This window comes from Gekko japonicus, unplaced genomic scaffold (assembly GCF_001447785.1).
Source record: "Gekko japonicus isolate JY-2015 unplaced genomic scaffold, Gekko_japonicus_V1.1 scaffold674, whole genome shotgun sequence".
Taxonomy (NCBI): domain Eukaryota; kingdom Metazoa; phylum Chordata; class Lepidosauria; order Squamata; family Gekkonidae; genus Gekko; species Gekko japonicus.
This window is the reverse complement of record NW_015172574.1, coordinates 813,634-830,036: the sequence shown is the minus strand read 5'-3', so window position 1 is coordinate 830,036 and position 16,403 is coordinate 813,634. Positions and strand designations below refer to the sequence as shown.

Here is a 16,403-nt window from a genome sequence, read left to right as displayed (position 1 = left end):
AAGTGAAAAAGGAATGCATTCTTAGAGATGCTTTAAAGAAAGGGAAACAACAGAGGTAAAGAATTGTGTGGAGTTCCAATGCAAGCCATGCACAGATTGATACCAGGACACTCAAACAATTGCTCTGGGTACTCCTGTGAATATTTATTACTTATTGTGAGATCTTGTGTGTACCACTTCCTAACAAGCAATCAACAACACTCCATGTGTGGGCTGCAGAAACCAAGTGGGGACCCACAAGAAACTTGAGGGGAGGGTGCATCCCATCCCCCTCACCTTGGCTTCTTTCCCTCTCCTCATCTCTGACCATCTTCCCTCCTCTTCCTTTCTCCCCCCTCCCCTGACCTGTCAATCTTCCTTGTCTCTCTCCCCCCCTCCAACAATCCTCACCCCTCTTGGGGTCCCAGGAAGAAAGAAGGGTGGTGTGGGAATGAATCCCATCCCAACAATGTACATTTCATGAGCATCATGCCTTTCTGCTTTCTTTTGCAATCCATGAAGTAAAGGTTTCAACACTTTCCCAGTTGTGTAGTAAAGTAGAAAAAAAGTTTATTGTTAGGAAATCAGAATCACATGGCATTCAAAACATAAAAGAAAATATTTCAACATTTGTCGGGGGGGTCAACTTTTATATATCCAGTATGGTGCCAGTTTGTTGTAGTTAAGAGCTGCAGACTCTAATCTGGAGAGTTTGATTCCCCACTCCTCCACATGCGGCCAGCTGGGTGACCTTGGGTCAGTTACAAGTTCTCTCAGAGCTGTTCTCTCAAGAGCAGTTCTCTCAGAGCTCTGTCAGCCCCACCTACCTCACAGGGTGTCTGTTGTGGGGAGGGGAAGGAAAAGAGATTGTAAACCACTCTGGGACTCCTTTGGGTAGTAAAAAGTGGGGTATAAAAACCACCTCTTCTTCTGTCCCAGGACAGTATGAAAAAGGACAAGGCTCACACTTGGTCTGTTCTACAACACTGGGGTTCAGGACATCGGAGGCAGCTGCACGGCCACCACAGCTCAAAATGTGCATTATTCAGAGCAAAGGAGCAGGAAACATTTCCTATTGTAGCAACCGGTCAATGCCCCCACAAATTCTAAACTGAATCTCCTGAGTAGTAAAGTCTTACTCATCCCTTAACCTTCACAATAGGCAAAAGGGTGACCATTCCCTTAAGACAACATTTCCAAACCTGTGGGTCACAAAGCCTGAGAAAGTGTTTGCATTCAATTGATTTCTGCATGCTCTGGTGTTGTCATTTTTTAATGGGTCAGATGATACAATCGAGGGCACAGCAATCTAAGAATAACAAATCATGCAATTGCTGCAATAAGTTCAAAAATTACAGAACAATGACAATCAAATGTAGGCTTATTCTGATGTATTATTTCAAATTTCTTCTTTTATTCCATAGGTCAAATAAATGAGAAACTTCTGGCTAACATGGGAGCTATTTCATAGCCATTTGGAAATTGAGATTCCTACTATTGGATTGTTTGAAAAATACCACCACAACACAGAATTTTGATAAAGAACTCGAAACGAACTCTGGAAACTCGAGATGTTTGTCATTTATTTGACCTATGGAATAAAAGAAGAAATTTGAAATAATACATCAGAATAAGCCTACATTTGATTGTCATTGTTCTGTAATTTTTGAACTTATTGTAGCAATTGCATGATTTGTTATTTTTTAATGGGTCACCAAACCAAGTAGGTGTGCGCTTGTGGGTCACCATACCCAAAAAGATTGAGAACCCCTGTCCTAAGAGATTTGAACTAATTGGAGGTAGGGCTTGTGAAAAGCCAATCACAGAAGCTTATGTTAAAAAGTTCACGTGCCAATAAGGAGTAATTCCAATTAAGTATTTTAAAGAGCCAAGAAAATAGTCAACGTAGGAAAGATGGCTACTTCTGATACGAATTAGGAAATCCCTCTAGGATGTGTACAGGATACTCTACCACAAGGGCCCCAACCTTTTTTGAGCTCCAGAATTCTGACACAAGCTGTTGGGCACAATAACAAAATGGCTGCCGACAGAGGTGCAGCCACTCCCAAAATGGCTGCCACAGGAGGCAGAGCGAACAAAAAATGTCAGGGAGCAAGATTATATCTTATATTCTTTTTTGTGTATTTGTGTGTGTGTTTGCATGCCTGGAAGTCTTGGCAACTTCTGGCGACTGCTAGTGGGGTTTGGATGTTTTCAGAGAGGTCGCTTGATAGCCTGCCTCTGCGTCCCAAGCTCTGGTATTCCTTGAAGGTCTCCCTTCCAATTACTTGCCAGGGTTGGCCCAGCTTAAGCTTCCGAGATATGACGAGATCAGGCTTGCCTGAGCTATACATCTTATATTCTAATAGCCACTCATGGCCCCCATCTGTGGATATCTAAATCTGTGGATTGGGGCCATGTGGAGGCTCAAGAGATTTTTCCACACACTTTGGGAACTCCCCGGGTTTGCAGAAAAATCTTAAATGTTTAATTCCCCCCCCATTAGAAAAATTAAAACATTGTCTGTGCATGCGCGGACAACACACTTACTTTTCTTCTGCAGTGGTGATTTTCTTTTACGATTGGCTGCAAGCGGTGCACACCACGAGACACTCTGAGCTCAGCCACAGCTTCAGAGCCCAATGGCAGATACAGGGAGTCCCTCCGAGCTCAGTGCAGTGTCAGCAGATGCTGGAGCAGCTTGGGGCCGGGCCACAGTGGCAGCACACAGCAGGAGCCACTATGGGCTCAGCTACGGCATTGGTGGACACTGGGAGCTGCTCAGAGCCCAGCTACTGCGGCAGCACATGTCGGGAGCCGCTCTGGGCTTGCAGCAGCTCCCAGGCATTGCTGCTGCAGCCAGGCTTCAAGGTGAGCACAGCTCATCAATGGGGGGGGGGGATGGAATTCCCTCCACCATGAGTGTCTCGGACTTCCCCTTCTATAATTCTAATAGTACCTACTCAGCATTTCAGGCAGGGGCTCTGTTTAACAGGATGCCTTTGCAGAGCCATTCAAAGTGCCAACTGGCCCTGCCCACTTTCTAAAAGCACTTGGTGGGCACCTGGAGAGGTGTCAGTGGGTGCCACGACACTCACGGGCACCATGCTGGGGATCCCTGATCAAGGAAGATGTGCAGTGATTCCTTAGGTAAGAAGGGAGAGTGACAGAGAAAGAAATACACTCTGAATCTGAAACGGGGAATGGGACATTTAAACAGACTATTTTAGCAGGTCCATCTAGAAACTCGTGGCTGTTAAGGCAATACCCTGTCTCAAAAAAAGTACAATTTGAATACGTAGGCTTGGCATTCTGATCTCGAGGACAGCCAGAAGTTCAGTAGTGTTTTGAGTTGATGCTGTCGGCACAGGTGGTCATGTGCCTTTCCTGTTTCAGCGTTGCACTGATCTGTGATGAACAGATACCTCTTCAGTCCCAGCAAAACCATCATCACCTTTTAACATCTCCCATCGCAGGGAAAGGAAGCAAAACAGCTGCATGCTTCTCTGCTGGTCTCAGACAGTCTGTCTTTTACATGCAGCTGGCCATTGCATTCTCTTCTTGGGAGGGGCCTAAAATAGATTTCTCTTCAGAAACCCATGGAGCAAATGATGGGGGAAATCAAAGTCCATCTGTAGAATCAAGTATCCCTACAAAGAAAAAAAGAAGTGTGTGATACAGCTGGATTGAGATGGAGTTCTGGGGTGTCTTTGCCTACAGCCAGGGGGCACAGCTAGGGCAGGACAAGAAGAAGAGGAGATTGGATTTATACCCCGCCCTTCACTACCCAAAGGTGTCTCAGAGCTGCTTACAAACTCCTTTCCCTTCCCCTCCCCACAACAGACACCCTGTGAGGTAGGCGGGGCTGAGAGAGCTCTGACGGAAACTGCTCTTTTTCAAGAACAGCTCTTATCAGAACTACAGCTTGCCCAAGGTCATTCAGCAGGTGCAAGTGGAGGAGTGGGGAATCAAACCCGGTTCTCCTAGATTAGAGTCCACGCACTTAACCACTACACCAAACTGACAACTGGTACCTATGCATAGGGTTCAGCTGTTTGAGTACAGGTTGAGGAAGGAAAGTCGCTAGAAGATAAAGTACAAGACTAAGCACAACATGGGAACTCAAGAGAAACAGATCTAGGGCTGCCAAATGCCCCGGGAGGGCGGAATTCCCCCCGCTTTCGAGCCCCGATTTCCGCTCCCACGGAATCGGGGCCCGGGGGAAACCCCACCCCCTGGAGCCCCCCGCTCCCGGCCAAAAAACATTTGGCAACCCTAAACAGATCTCAGGTGGCTTCTGCCAGCAACATCAGATTTGGGAGAACTGGTTGCTTCAGATCTGCCATTACCAGACTGCTGTCTTCTGTACACCGCTATAAAATTGGTTCAGGGTGTTGGATGACCCAGGCTAGCCCAATCTTGTCAGATCTGGGAAGCTAAGCAGGGTTAGCCCAGGTTAGTACTTAGATGGGAGACCACCAAGGAAGCCCAGGGTTGCTATGCAGAGGCAGGCAATAGAAAACCACCTCTGTTCGTCTCTCGCCTTGAAAACCCTAGGGGGTCGCCATAAATTGGCTGTGGCTTTTGTTTTAATTAGTTTTTATTGTAAACAACAGAATTGTTTATGACAATTTCCAACAATACATATCGAGATACTAATAACAGCAACAACAAGAAACAAACATTCAAACAAATAAAGAAAAAGGTAACGTACAACTGGGATATTGGAAAGTGAGAAAGTACTGGGCAATCCAACTGTAGTTCTGAGAGCATTTAACAAACATCATAAACTCAGCTAGTAAGTTACAACTGAATTAAATCTATAAGGTAAATATGACTTGGAACTTTGTCAATCGATAGCGTATAAGTAAGAAAAGGAAGCCAAATTGCAATAAAGTTTGGACTAAGATCTTGTTTGACAATCTGTTGGTTGTGCTAAGATATCTTTTCCATTACGTAGAAACACCAAACCTTATCCAGCCATAAAGAAACTGACGGGGATGATTCATTATTCCATCTAGAGGCTCTGGCAGCTGCTAGTAAACATTCTATTAGATTTTTGGTTGACTTGGGAATACTAATATTGCTTTCAGGCCATAATGATAATAGCAGAAGCTCTGGTTTAATTGAAAGAGAAGTTCCTGTAATATTAAAGATATATTCTACAACTGAGTTCCAAAACGGCGTGATGTGTTTGCAGGCCCACTGACAATGAAAAAAGGAGCTGGTTCATCACAATATTTCCAAGCTGGCTGTGACTTGACAGCATTTTCCATCAACCATTCACCGTTCTCAAAAATCTTCAGTGCCCTGTCCTCCAAAGAAATCTAACCCTTGAGAAAGCTGCCCTGAACTGTCCATGGTTCAGAGGAACAATACAGTTATTCATACTCAAGCACTGTCATGGAGTGAGGGATGTAAAAGCTCAAATAAATAAACGTGTACTTGCATTTCTGGTTATTATCTCAGGATCTACGATGTCTACTAGGTCAAGTCCTTTGCTGTTCATCAAGGATGTTAGAGCCGGCTCAATTCCTATGGAGTGGAATTAAAACAGACTCACGTGAAATCACAATACACATGGTTAAGGATGGGCACAAACCAGCTCATGAACTAAAGTTTGTTTTTCTTAATCCTTGGATTTTCCACTTGGGGTTTTCCCAGATGGATTGGGACAGCATTCTGAGTTACTCTCAGGATCACACTGATAAACCTCTAGAGCAAGGGTGTTGAACTCATTTGTTCTGAGGGCCGGATCTGACATAAATGAGACCTTGTTGGGCCGGGCCATGTGTGTCATAAAATGTAATGCCCGGTAGCGGAGATATAAATTTTATAAAGGGCACAAACACAAAGGGTTTTTTAAACTTAAAATAAAAACATGCTTAAAACATTAGCACTTTTGCAATATTTTGTTTATTTAACAGTGTCTGATAACTGACACCTCTTGTTCTGAATTATGACATCAAAATGTCTGTGCTGTTGCAATCTTGAGTATGCTGTTCAGGTGTGTATCTCTAAGCTGCAAACCTACAATGACACAGCAGCAGCAGAACTGGAAGAAAAAGAAGACAGCCAGTTCTAGTGCAGGCCTGATAGAAGCCCTCCGGGGGCCTGATCTCGCCCCCGGGCCACATGTTTGACACCCCTGCTCTAGAGAGACCTATTTTTTTATTCCCACTCTTCACACAATAAGGGGCTCTTAAATATAAAATTATGTTTTTATAGATTCCCCCCGATGAAGCCTACAAAACTTCAAAGCAACAGCTTAGAGGGCATGTGGAGGAGCATCCAGGGGAGATCCCCTACAACTTTGATGTCTCTAGCTTGCACAGGATCCATTCTGTACACTTCTGAGCCTCCTGAACCTGCGCCTGTCATTTTGACAGGTACAGATTCAGAAGGTTCAGGAATGCATAGAATGGATCCTGTGCAAGCTAGAGACACCAAGCTCACAGGGGATCTCCAGCTGACTCTCCTCTATCTGCTCTCTAAGTTTGGTGAGAATTTTACAGGGTCTGAGTTATAGCCTCACAAAGAAGGTGCCCCTAGGAAAGTGCTTTCTGGGGAAATGACAGGTGGTCACCAATCCTCAGTTGGGTGTAATGGTTAAGAGCAGTGGACTCTAATCTGGAGAACCATATTTGATTCCCCACCCCTCCACATGCAGCCAGCTGGGTGACCTTGGGTCAGTCACAGTTCTCTCAGAGCTGTTCTCTCAAGAGCAGTTCTGTCAGAGCTCTCTCAGCCCCACCTACCTCACAAGGTGTCTGTTGTGGGGAGAGGAAGGTAAGGAGATAGTAAGCTGCTCTGAAACTTCGAGTGAATGGCAGGGTAGAACTCCCAATTCTTCTTCTTCTTCTTCCCAAACTTGGCTGGCAGTTAGGGGAGAGTCAGACTGAGATCCCCTGCAAGTTTGGTGTCTCTAGCACATCATGGGGCCATTCTACTGCCTCCCGAGCCTCACAAATTGAATATTTTGTAGGCGGCTAAAGGTTTGCGAGGATTAATGATTTTCAATTGGGGCATGCCATGAACCATGGCCCATTCCTACTCATGATTTATGGTAATGTTTTTGAAATCTAAGCTTCAACTTCCAACATTATGGGCCACCAACAGATTTTTAAGGATTCCATTTTACAGCAGCTGAAGTTCAAAATATTTGCAAAGATGCCAATTTGGCCATGGTTGGGAGAAGGTCCAGCCTTCCTCTTGGCCATGGTCAAGCTTCCTCTATCCACAACTCTGCTAGCTGCACAACTGCAACCAGAACTACAACCAATCACAGTTGATAACGCTGACCTAGATGGGCCACCCCATATAAGGCATCTTGTATGTTCATCTCTCCTTTGGTGCAAAGAGAAATCTGAAAGTCCAAAGGTGCTGGCTGAATCTTAGGCAAGGCGAAGAATTCCCCACTTGCCGTTTTCACCCTTCTTTCTTGCTTCCCTAATCACTCAATTATCTGGCTAGCACTCAAGAGTTCTCCACAAGGTCTGACAACACGAATCTCTCCTGCATCCCACAACAGTTGGGTGTCTATATGGATGTGTTTGCCATAAGTTCCTTCATCTTCTACTTGTTTTGCCCTATTGCCACTCAGGACTCAGATTCACTCCATTGAACAAGATAAAGAAAGCTCACTTGAAATCACTTCTGGGATCCCAGCAACAGTGATGGTTTTCTCCAAGAAGTGCCTTAGAGTTTCATCGTTCTGAAATTAAAATTTTAAATAGCATAATTAACTGCAGAAGCTCTCTGCTGATTACCAGTATTTTGTATTAGGGATGGGCACAAACCACAAAAATGCAGTTCAGTTTGCACCAGATCACACCTGCAAGATTGATGGGTATGTGTTGGATGTGAGATATACGTGAACTTTTGCAGGCCCCTTTGGTTGAGATATTCAGTTATACAGACACTCCCTACGGATCAGACAACTAGTTCACCTTCACTAGGCTATACAGCCATGGCACAAGGAGGCCCAGGACTTTTCAGCAGAGGCAAAGTTAGCAACATTCATTGAATTCAGTGAATTTCTGAAATTTGACACTAGACAGAAATATTCAAAATTCACCTGATTTGATTGGCTAAAGGAAGAAAGGAATATGAAATCTGCTCAAGTTCCCTGGAAGCCTCAATTACTACGAAATTTTTAGTGCTGCTGAATGACCAGCTGCCGTCCTGACAAATTTTATTATAAAGATTTCTCTTTTGCCTTTTGAACAAACATATCCAAGAGGACTTTCAATCTTTTAAAAGAATCGATGCAAGGGTAGTCTCTTTGGATGCCCTGCACTGATGCTATCAGATGTTCCCCAGTGATCAGCACATCTAAAAGAATGTGTTGTTTTTAGGCTGACTAAATGTGTTGTATTGATGGCTGACTATTTTGATGCCTTATTTACATTAATGATTTTTATGCTGTTTTTATTATTTTTTTACATTTTACTTTGGGAGCGGGCCTCTGAGATGGCATCACCTCAGACCTAGGTTTCCTGTCTCATCACCAATGCTGATTTCTCCATGCCCATTACCCCTCTGCCTATCTCCCCTAAATCCAATCACACCTGCTATTGTCATTCACCTGCTACTGTCATTTGCCTGCTAATGTCATTTGGCATCTGAAATCACTCCACTTTCCAATAAATAGGACAGGTGGACTCCCAGTCTAGCTGTATCTGAAGAAGTGAGCAGTGACTCACAAAAGCTCATACCCTGACACAAATTTTGTTAGTTTTTAAGGTGCTACTGGACTCTTGCTCTTTTCTACTGCTACAGACAGACTAACACGGCTACCCATCTTGATTTATCTGAGATGGCATATTATGTTTCCTAAAATAAATAAATATGTCGGTCAACCAAAATCGCTGCTGCATTTCATAACGTCTACTAGCAGTCCACAACTGTAGTTTTAAATTTTGGTTTTTATGTTTTTATATTTTATCTATGTTGTAAGTCACCTTGAGCTCTGTAAGAAAGAAAGAGGTCCATAAAGAGTTCTAAATCAATACATTCCATTTCCCTTGCAAAATCAGCTTTGGTTCTGCTTTTCAGGTTCAAGTCAGGAATGCTGGACACTTACCACTGCTATATCCAAGGAGCACCTCATTGTTTTAGGCTCTATCCTGTAAGGAAATAGAAAAACAACAGGGGCCCTGTTCACACGGAGGATTTGCCACGGAAGAGCGTGCATGGCAGATTATCCGGGCGCGATCACACTGCAACATCTGGGAAGTGGAGCGCGCCCGTGGCAAACCCGTGGTGTACCGCCGAAAATGCGTGATTAAAAACTACCTGCTCAAAGGTACTAGCAACTGGTTTGCCACGGGCTGCCTCCGGAGTCCCTCGGTGTGATCGCGCCAGCTGCGGCTTTTCCCTTGGCCCCTTGTTGATGCGCAGGCACGGAGGGAAGGAACCATGGCATGCTGCCGACGTGTGGGACACGTTCTGGTGGCTCTAATTGCGGCAGCGCAAATAGCCCTGCCTCCCCCCCCCGCGTTATCCAACCCGTGTGACCGGGGCCAGGATTAGGAAGGGAAGAACCACAAAAGCAACCCTCTCCTAAACCCTTTGCATGATGATGAGCATGCCAGCACCCTCCCAAATGGAACAGCAGTACATACACAGCCTCAGAGAAATGCAAAACCAGCCTCTTTTGCACATATGAAGCTTGGATTGTAACCGTGACATCCTGTGGAAGGAAAGAGAGCCATAAGTGAAGGATACATGAGTGTATTAGTCCTGATTTCTTGCATGCGTTTATCAGCTTCAACAGGGATCAAATGAGCAAAAAGCACTGGCTTCTTCAGTGGCGGAAATACATTTTGGGGACCCTGAAGCTTGAACTGTTATGGGGCCCCCTTCTCAATCAGCCACGATAGGGCAACATCCAACCAGGTCCAAAGGGCCTTGCTGCCCTTGCAAAGGACCTCGAGGCCCAAAGGGTGGAGAACAGGGTGGTGGGGTGGAGCCCTTGAAAATGGGCCGTACAGTGAGCCCCTTCCTTCTCACAGGCAACGAGGCCTGGTTAACCGCTGTTATCGTCTTCAATGGCATTATTCTATGGCAGATCATCACGGCTGGGGGTTTGGGTGCTGCAAGCCCCCAAGAAAATGTTGAAATCTGACAGATTACAGGGACATTTTGAGGCTATATGAAACGGGTATTAGAGGAGCATATTCTAAGGTCAATATGAAGTACTCCAACCCATTGGCTTATGATTCTGTCACTAACTAAAATAGCCTTACTTTAATAACACTTAAAAAAAACTCCATCATTTTTTTTGAAAAATCCACTCCAGGATTAGGGGCCCTGAAGCTTAAACTTCATTAGTTTCATAGTGGATCCACCCCTGGGCTTCTTTGCGATCAGGAAATGGGTTACCCCATCTCCAAGGAGGTGACAAATTAACTCTCCTCCCCTTAGGGGTTTTCAAGGCTAGAGACATTCAGAGGTGGTTGCCATTGCCTGCCTCTATGTCATGACCCTGGTATTCCTTGGATGTTCCCCATCCAGTACTGGCCAGGGCCGACCCTACTTAGCTTCTGAGAACCGAAGAAATCGGGCAAGACTGGGATATCCAGATCAGAGCAATAAATTAACTAACCTTTTCAAAATATATAACCAGTGGAGTTTCTTCCCCACGTGAAGAAACACTGAGCTCCACAGCGATGGATGACTTCATGACGGTCCCTTTGGGCTGGAGAATAATTTGGGGAGGACTGAGACTCCACACTTTAGCCAGGGAGTCATTGTAGGAGGCACCTTGGAAGATCTGCGCAGCAAAGGAAGAGAACATTGGATACCCACTGCTGCCACCAGAAAAACTATAAAGAAGGGTCTGGGTGAGCGGCGTGTTTCGCCACTCAGTGTGAACACAAAAGGGCATTTTTAGGGGAGAACTGGCAGATGAAATGGAGGAGCTTTAACCTTCCTTTGCTTAACGAGCTCTTCCCTGCAAATATATGCTCCCTCGCCCCACAGCCAAACTTGAAGTTTAGGAGTTCAGAGGAAATCTGGATGGGAAGACAGGTGTATAGGTGTGTATGGAGGGTATTAGTTGGTGGTGAGGAAAGGGTTGATAACCTCCCCACACTCTAAATCTCCTCCACAGATATTCCCCTCACCACACATTAGTCTTCTGATGGCCCAAACACGGAGTTGCTTCATTATATGAAATTCCAGCCCTGCAGCCTTTACTCTTTTGCTTCCTGCATTTAAAAGCATGCATTAGAAGACAAGTCAAGTATGCACAAGCAGGCAACCTGTGAATTAGGTGCTGAGCCTACTCAATTAGGGTTGCCAGGAACTCCCAGACACTTTTTTTTGGGGGGGGGCTGGCACATGCAGAGAGGAAGTAGCCACAGAGACTGAGGCGATTCCTAGAGCATCACAGACACAATGACTTAAAGTACCATCCCCACTTTGATGACATCACCCTCCACCCCCATTTTCTCCCACCGTTCAATTGCCCAAGAGTGGGCAGGTGTGGGGAGAGGCAACTGGCAGCCCCAGTCTATGTAACTTCCAAAGCACAGAAATCAGCTATATATAGATATATATTCATAGTTTCTTTGTCCCAAACCTATTCTAGTCAGCCGGGATACTGAAAACAGAAAATAACCCGTACACCCATGCTACCAATTTATATTAGGCACACATAATTTATTAGTTCTTATAATAATTTATCACACACTTACATGACTTTCCAATTGGGTTAACATTGTCAACCCATGCTTCAGTTTTTCAGGGAGCTATTAAGAAATGTTGTATGTAATATTTGGTTTTCTCACATATAAATGAATAGACTTGTACTGAATTCCAGGATAATTTGCTCACTGTATAATCATGCAGCCAGCTTTCTTTCCTGGCAACATTGCTGGATCATCCAGCTGGCATCTATTATTGCTGGTATGCAGGTGTGGTGCAAAGGTCTGTTTCAGATGCTGGATTTCTGCTTATCACACAGCTCTTACAGGTAATGAAACCCTGCTCAAAAAGGATGGGGGCTTTCACACATGCTGAATAAATAATGTATATAAATGTAACAACGGCATAATCGACGTTGGGGCTATTTTATCTTAAGGAAAACTACGTTTAAAATATCTATGCATTACACTGGCTGCCGATAGCATACCAGATCCGTTTCAAGGTGCTGGTTCTTACCTTTAAAGCCCTTTACGGTCAGGGACCTACATACCTGAGGGACCACCTTTCCCCACATGCTCCCCAGAGAGCACTGCAGTCAGGGGCCCAGAATCGTCTGGCCCTCCCGAGTCTTAAGGAGGCCAGGCTGGTGACAACCAGGGCACGGGCTTTCTCAGTGGCGGCTCCATCCTGGTGGAATGAGTCCCAGAGGAGATCAGGGCCCTGCGGGACCTACTACAGTTCCGCAGGGCCTGTAAAATGGAGCTCTTCTATCAGGCTTTTGGAGCCACCGCCACCTCTAACAACTAGGATGAGAAGCCCTGCTGCCCTGGAACCTATACTAACAACTGCACCAGCTGCTGGAGGGACACCTGAAAGACACCTATAGAAGATCTGTGCCAGCCAGGGGAAGAGAGGGTTGATGGTAGCCATCACGAACTTTATAATAGCAAAACTAGCACTTATTATGGAATTGCAATCTTTTACATACTGGTTTAAATGTTTTATTGTATTATTTAAATGTTTTTGTGGATTTTATGTAAGCCGCCCTGAGCCGCCCTTGGGCTGGGAGGGCGGGGTTATAAATTTGAATAAATAAATAAATGCCCTAAAAAAAAGTTGTTTGCACTTTTGTACGCAAGGAACAACATAAGACTTAGACTTCCTTCTCTTCATGCAGAACGTGGAGAGTCGGCTTCGGTGTGCAGTGAGTGTGTGCCGAAATTGGATCTGGGAGGCCCATGTCTGAATCCCCACTGAATCTCCAGGGTTGCCAACTCTGGGTTGGGAAATTCCTGCAGATCTAGGAGTAGAGCCTGGGGAGGGCGGAGTTTGGTTAGGGGAAGGACCACAGTGAGGTCTTTGGACCATGGAGTTCACCCTCCGAAGCAGCCATTTTCTCCAGGGGGACTGATCAATGTAGTCTGGAGCCCAGTTGTAATTAAGGGAGGTCTCCAGGTCTCTCTCTGCAGACTGACAACCCTACCTACACCAAGGGAGCCAACGACATGCCAGGTGGCACTCCCTAGGCCCGGCAAAGTTCCCTGAATCTAATGCCTACTGTTCTGAGCAACCAGGAGATGCTATTCTTGGTGCTTCTTATTGGCAACAAGCCATCTTCTCCCCATGTCACCTTTGCCTTTGCATCGTTTCCCTCTCGGCTGAAGAACAGTCAAGCAAGGTGCCTGCAGGCCTTACCTTTAATTCTTCCCCCGTGATGGTTAACATCAGACGGTCATCTAGGAAGGCTGCGAAGACCAGAGAGCTGAGGACATGCTCCGAAAACCAGCAGCAGAGCATTCTGGATTCGGACAGTAGAGACGGTACAAATTCAGAGTCGTGGAAGCTGTCCGAGTAGTTCTTGTAGAGGAGGAGGCCCTTCCAAAAGAAGAGAATGCATTGTACTCCGTTACCAGAAACCAGGATTTTGCCTACATGGCCACAGTAACAGAGATCTGCTTCATTGACTATATTCATCCTGTAGAGAGGTCGTCTCTGTACAGGGAAAGGTTCCCAAGCCATGCACACCACACAGCCATTTGTCACCTTTGGAAATCCAGTTACAGGGCTGGAATCTCATTGGTTAAGAGGGAGACTAGAGACATGGTGGGTATTGTTGCTATGGAGTTTCTACCTGGTTCAGTTTGTCCCATGCATAGCCTTGCCTCCCATGCTGAACCTTGTTTTGATTTTTCTGAGTATCAGAGGAGACTCCTGCCTCCCACTTTGGAGAGAAGCCATGGCTCAGAAAGCCCCAGGTTCATCGTGCCTTACGTGTGTACGTGCTGTCAAGTCTCAAACAACTTATGGAGACCCCAGCAAGGGGCTTTCAAGGCAAGTGAGAAGCAGAGCTGGTTTGCCACTGCCTTCCTCTACACAGTCTTTCTTGGTTGTTCCCCCATCCGAGTACCAATCCTGCATAGATCAGGCTATACCACACCACTATCATGCATCACCTCACCGTGCCTTATGCTTCGCAAAACCCTCTGCCGGGATGCACCTTAAGGAAATACTTATGCATTCACAGCCCACCCTGAACTGCAGAGCCCTTTCTCATCGGTGGCAGCCAGATCAATTGGCCCTTTGCTGGTGTGAAAATTACAATCACAAGTCATGTCGGTTTTGGTATTGCAGCCACCCTTCCTGGTGGAGACAAACCAGAATGAGATCCCTGTTGCTTCTGCTGAAATGGCTGCAAAGGGCACTATCAGCAGATCATAAACCCTTTGTGCCCTGGGCGCAGCAGCGATGGTTCCCAGCAATGCCCTTGATTGAACCGCCCAGGTTCACAGCATGCACCACAAATCACAATCAGTCCCAGTCACCATACTGTGCTCTTCTTTCCCCCTTCTGCTGCTGGGAGCAAGGGCCACCCCCATCCGCAGGCAGAGATTGTGGTTTTCCCAAATCAAACGGGAAACCAGGGAGGACCTTATGACTCTAGCACTGGAGTCCACCAACACTTTTCCTGATGCCTGCCAAGCACTGCTCCCTCTAAGCTGTGGAGTCTTGTGAGCAAACATTCTACTTTGTGAGCTCCTGGCATTAAAGTTGTGAGTGAGCGATTTGGCTGCTGCATAAATGTGTTTGCTCTGGAGCCATCCTTCCTGAGATAAGACAAAAAATCTGTGAGCCGGAGGCTAAAAAACTGTGAGCTAGCTCACACTAACTCAGCTTAGAGGGAACACTATTGCCAAGTTGTTTTAGAAAGTGGGCAGGGCAAGGTGTGGCTTTTGCCCAGCAAGGCTTCTTACTGACCACTGGAGATTTTGTTTGCTGTGTATATTTTTTTTTAAAATGTTACTTTAGCAGCAACTGCCACCAAGCGCAAGGATCTTCACTGTGTGACTGAAGGTAAGCGATGATAGCCATTGTATGGCCGGCTCCGCCCACTTGTGCAGCCATTTTATGGGAGCCATTTTGTGGCTGCGCCTACCATGCTGTGTCAGAATTCTAAAGGTTTCCAAAGGTTTGAAAACTTTAGGGACTCCTCCTCTAGCATTTCTGCCACTGTGCTCCCTCCCCAAACCCCTCCTGAACCTCAGAGCTTTTTTCAACAGTGGTAGCCCTGGCCTGGATGGCCCAGGCTTGCCTGATCTCCCCAGACCTTGGAAGCTAAGTGTGGTCAGCCCTGGTTAGTACTTGGATGGGAGACCAGTCCAGGGTTGTTATTCAGGAGAAGGCAATGGGCAAGCTGCCTCTGTTAATCTCTTGCCTTGAGGGGAGTTGCCATAAACTGATAGCACTTCCCACCACCAGCCAAGTCAGTAGGTGTGGACACCAGCACCCCCTCTTAAGGAACTACATATCCCACAGTTTTTCGCTTTGGAAACAATGTGCAGCGGAAGGTTTTTTGGTGCGCCACCCACTTAAGCAGAACCCCTATGCCCCTGCTTCACGCTGCAACAGGAGATTTACCTTCCACATGGATGGTGCTTTACCTTATGATGTGTTTCAATGTAATTTGCTTTTATTACTGGAAACATTGCCAGGGAAATGTCCACTCCTATATCGCCATCTTTGAGGAAATTTTCTGCCAGGAAATGTTTTCAAAAATTGTGTTTACTAATCAGCTCAACAAGGTCATCTAAAACTACAGTACAGAAAGCCTTCTCCTTCCACAGAAGGATATCTGGCAATTATTAATGGGAGGCATGCCATGGATTTTTAAACGTAAACATTTCCCTTGCTCGAAAGCCAGTAGAATCTGACTCTAGGGCACAGTGCTCAACTCCGTTTTCCAAGCCGAAGAGCCAACGCTGTCCAAAGACGTTCCCATGGTCATGTGGCCAGCATGACTAGACGCCGAGGTGCATGGAATGCTGTTACCTTCCCACCGAAGCAGTACCTGTTTATCTACTTGCAATTCCTTGTTTTCGAACTGCTAGGTTGCTAGCTCAGTCCGCCACACAGCACTAGGGTCTCGAACTGCCGAGCTACAGACCTTCCAGTCTGCAGCTCAGCATCTTAACCTCGGAGTCACCACGGCTTTTAGGAACCTCTAAACTCAAGTCCAGTAGCACCTTAGAGACCAACGAGATGGGGGGTTGAGGCAGAGGTCATTTCGGGGGGATCGTGGGGGATCGCAGTTCCCCCGGGTGAGGTACGGGGGGCGGGGGACATGATGAAGCCCCGCCCCCTGCTTCCGGCCGCCCCGCTTCCGGCCCTCATTCAGCCAGGAGGAGGCAGGAGAAGAGGGAGGGTAAGTTGCTTCCTCCCTGCCTCTCCCTACCCCTGCCTGCTTGGGGCCAGGGAGGGCCTTCGCGGGGCTTCCT

General features: G+C 46.3%; 1 protein-coding gene across 1 annotated transcript in view; it reads right to left on the bottom strand.

Moving 5' to 3' along the window:
* Window positions 1–3,551: 3,551 nt before the first annotated feature.
* CETP (cholesteryl ester transfer protein, plasma) overlaps window positions 3,552–16,403 on the bottom strand; it is a 27,735-nt gene continuing 14,883 nt past the window's right edge. The window contains exons 7-14 of the mRNA XM_015421391.1: window positions 15,570–15,661; window positions 13,327–13,506; window positions 10,589–10,756; window positions 9,606–9,673; window positions 9,065–9,107; window positions 7,624–7,693; window positions 5,429–5,514; window positions 3,552–3,629 (exon numbers count right to left, since the gene is read on the bottom strand). Coding sequence (XP_015276877.1) covers window positions 3,552–3,629; window positions 5,429–5,514; window positions 7,624–7,693; window positions 9,065–9,107; window positions 9,606–9,673; window positions 10,589–10,756; window positions 13,327–13,506; window positions 15,570–15,661 — 785 coding nt within the window. The remainder of the gene's footprint in view (window positions 3,630–5,428; window positions 5,515–7,623; window positions 7,694–9,064; window positions 9,108–9,605; window positions 9,674–10,588; window positions 10,757–13,326; window positions 13,507–15,569; window positions 15,662–16,403) is intronic.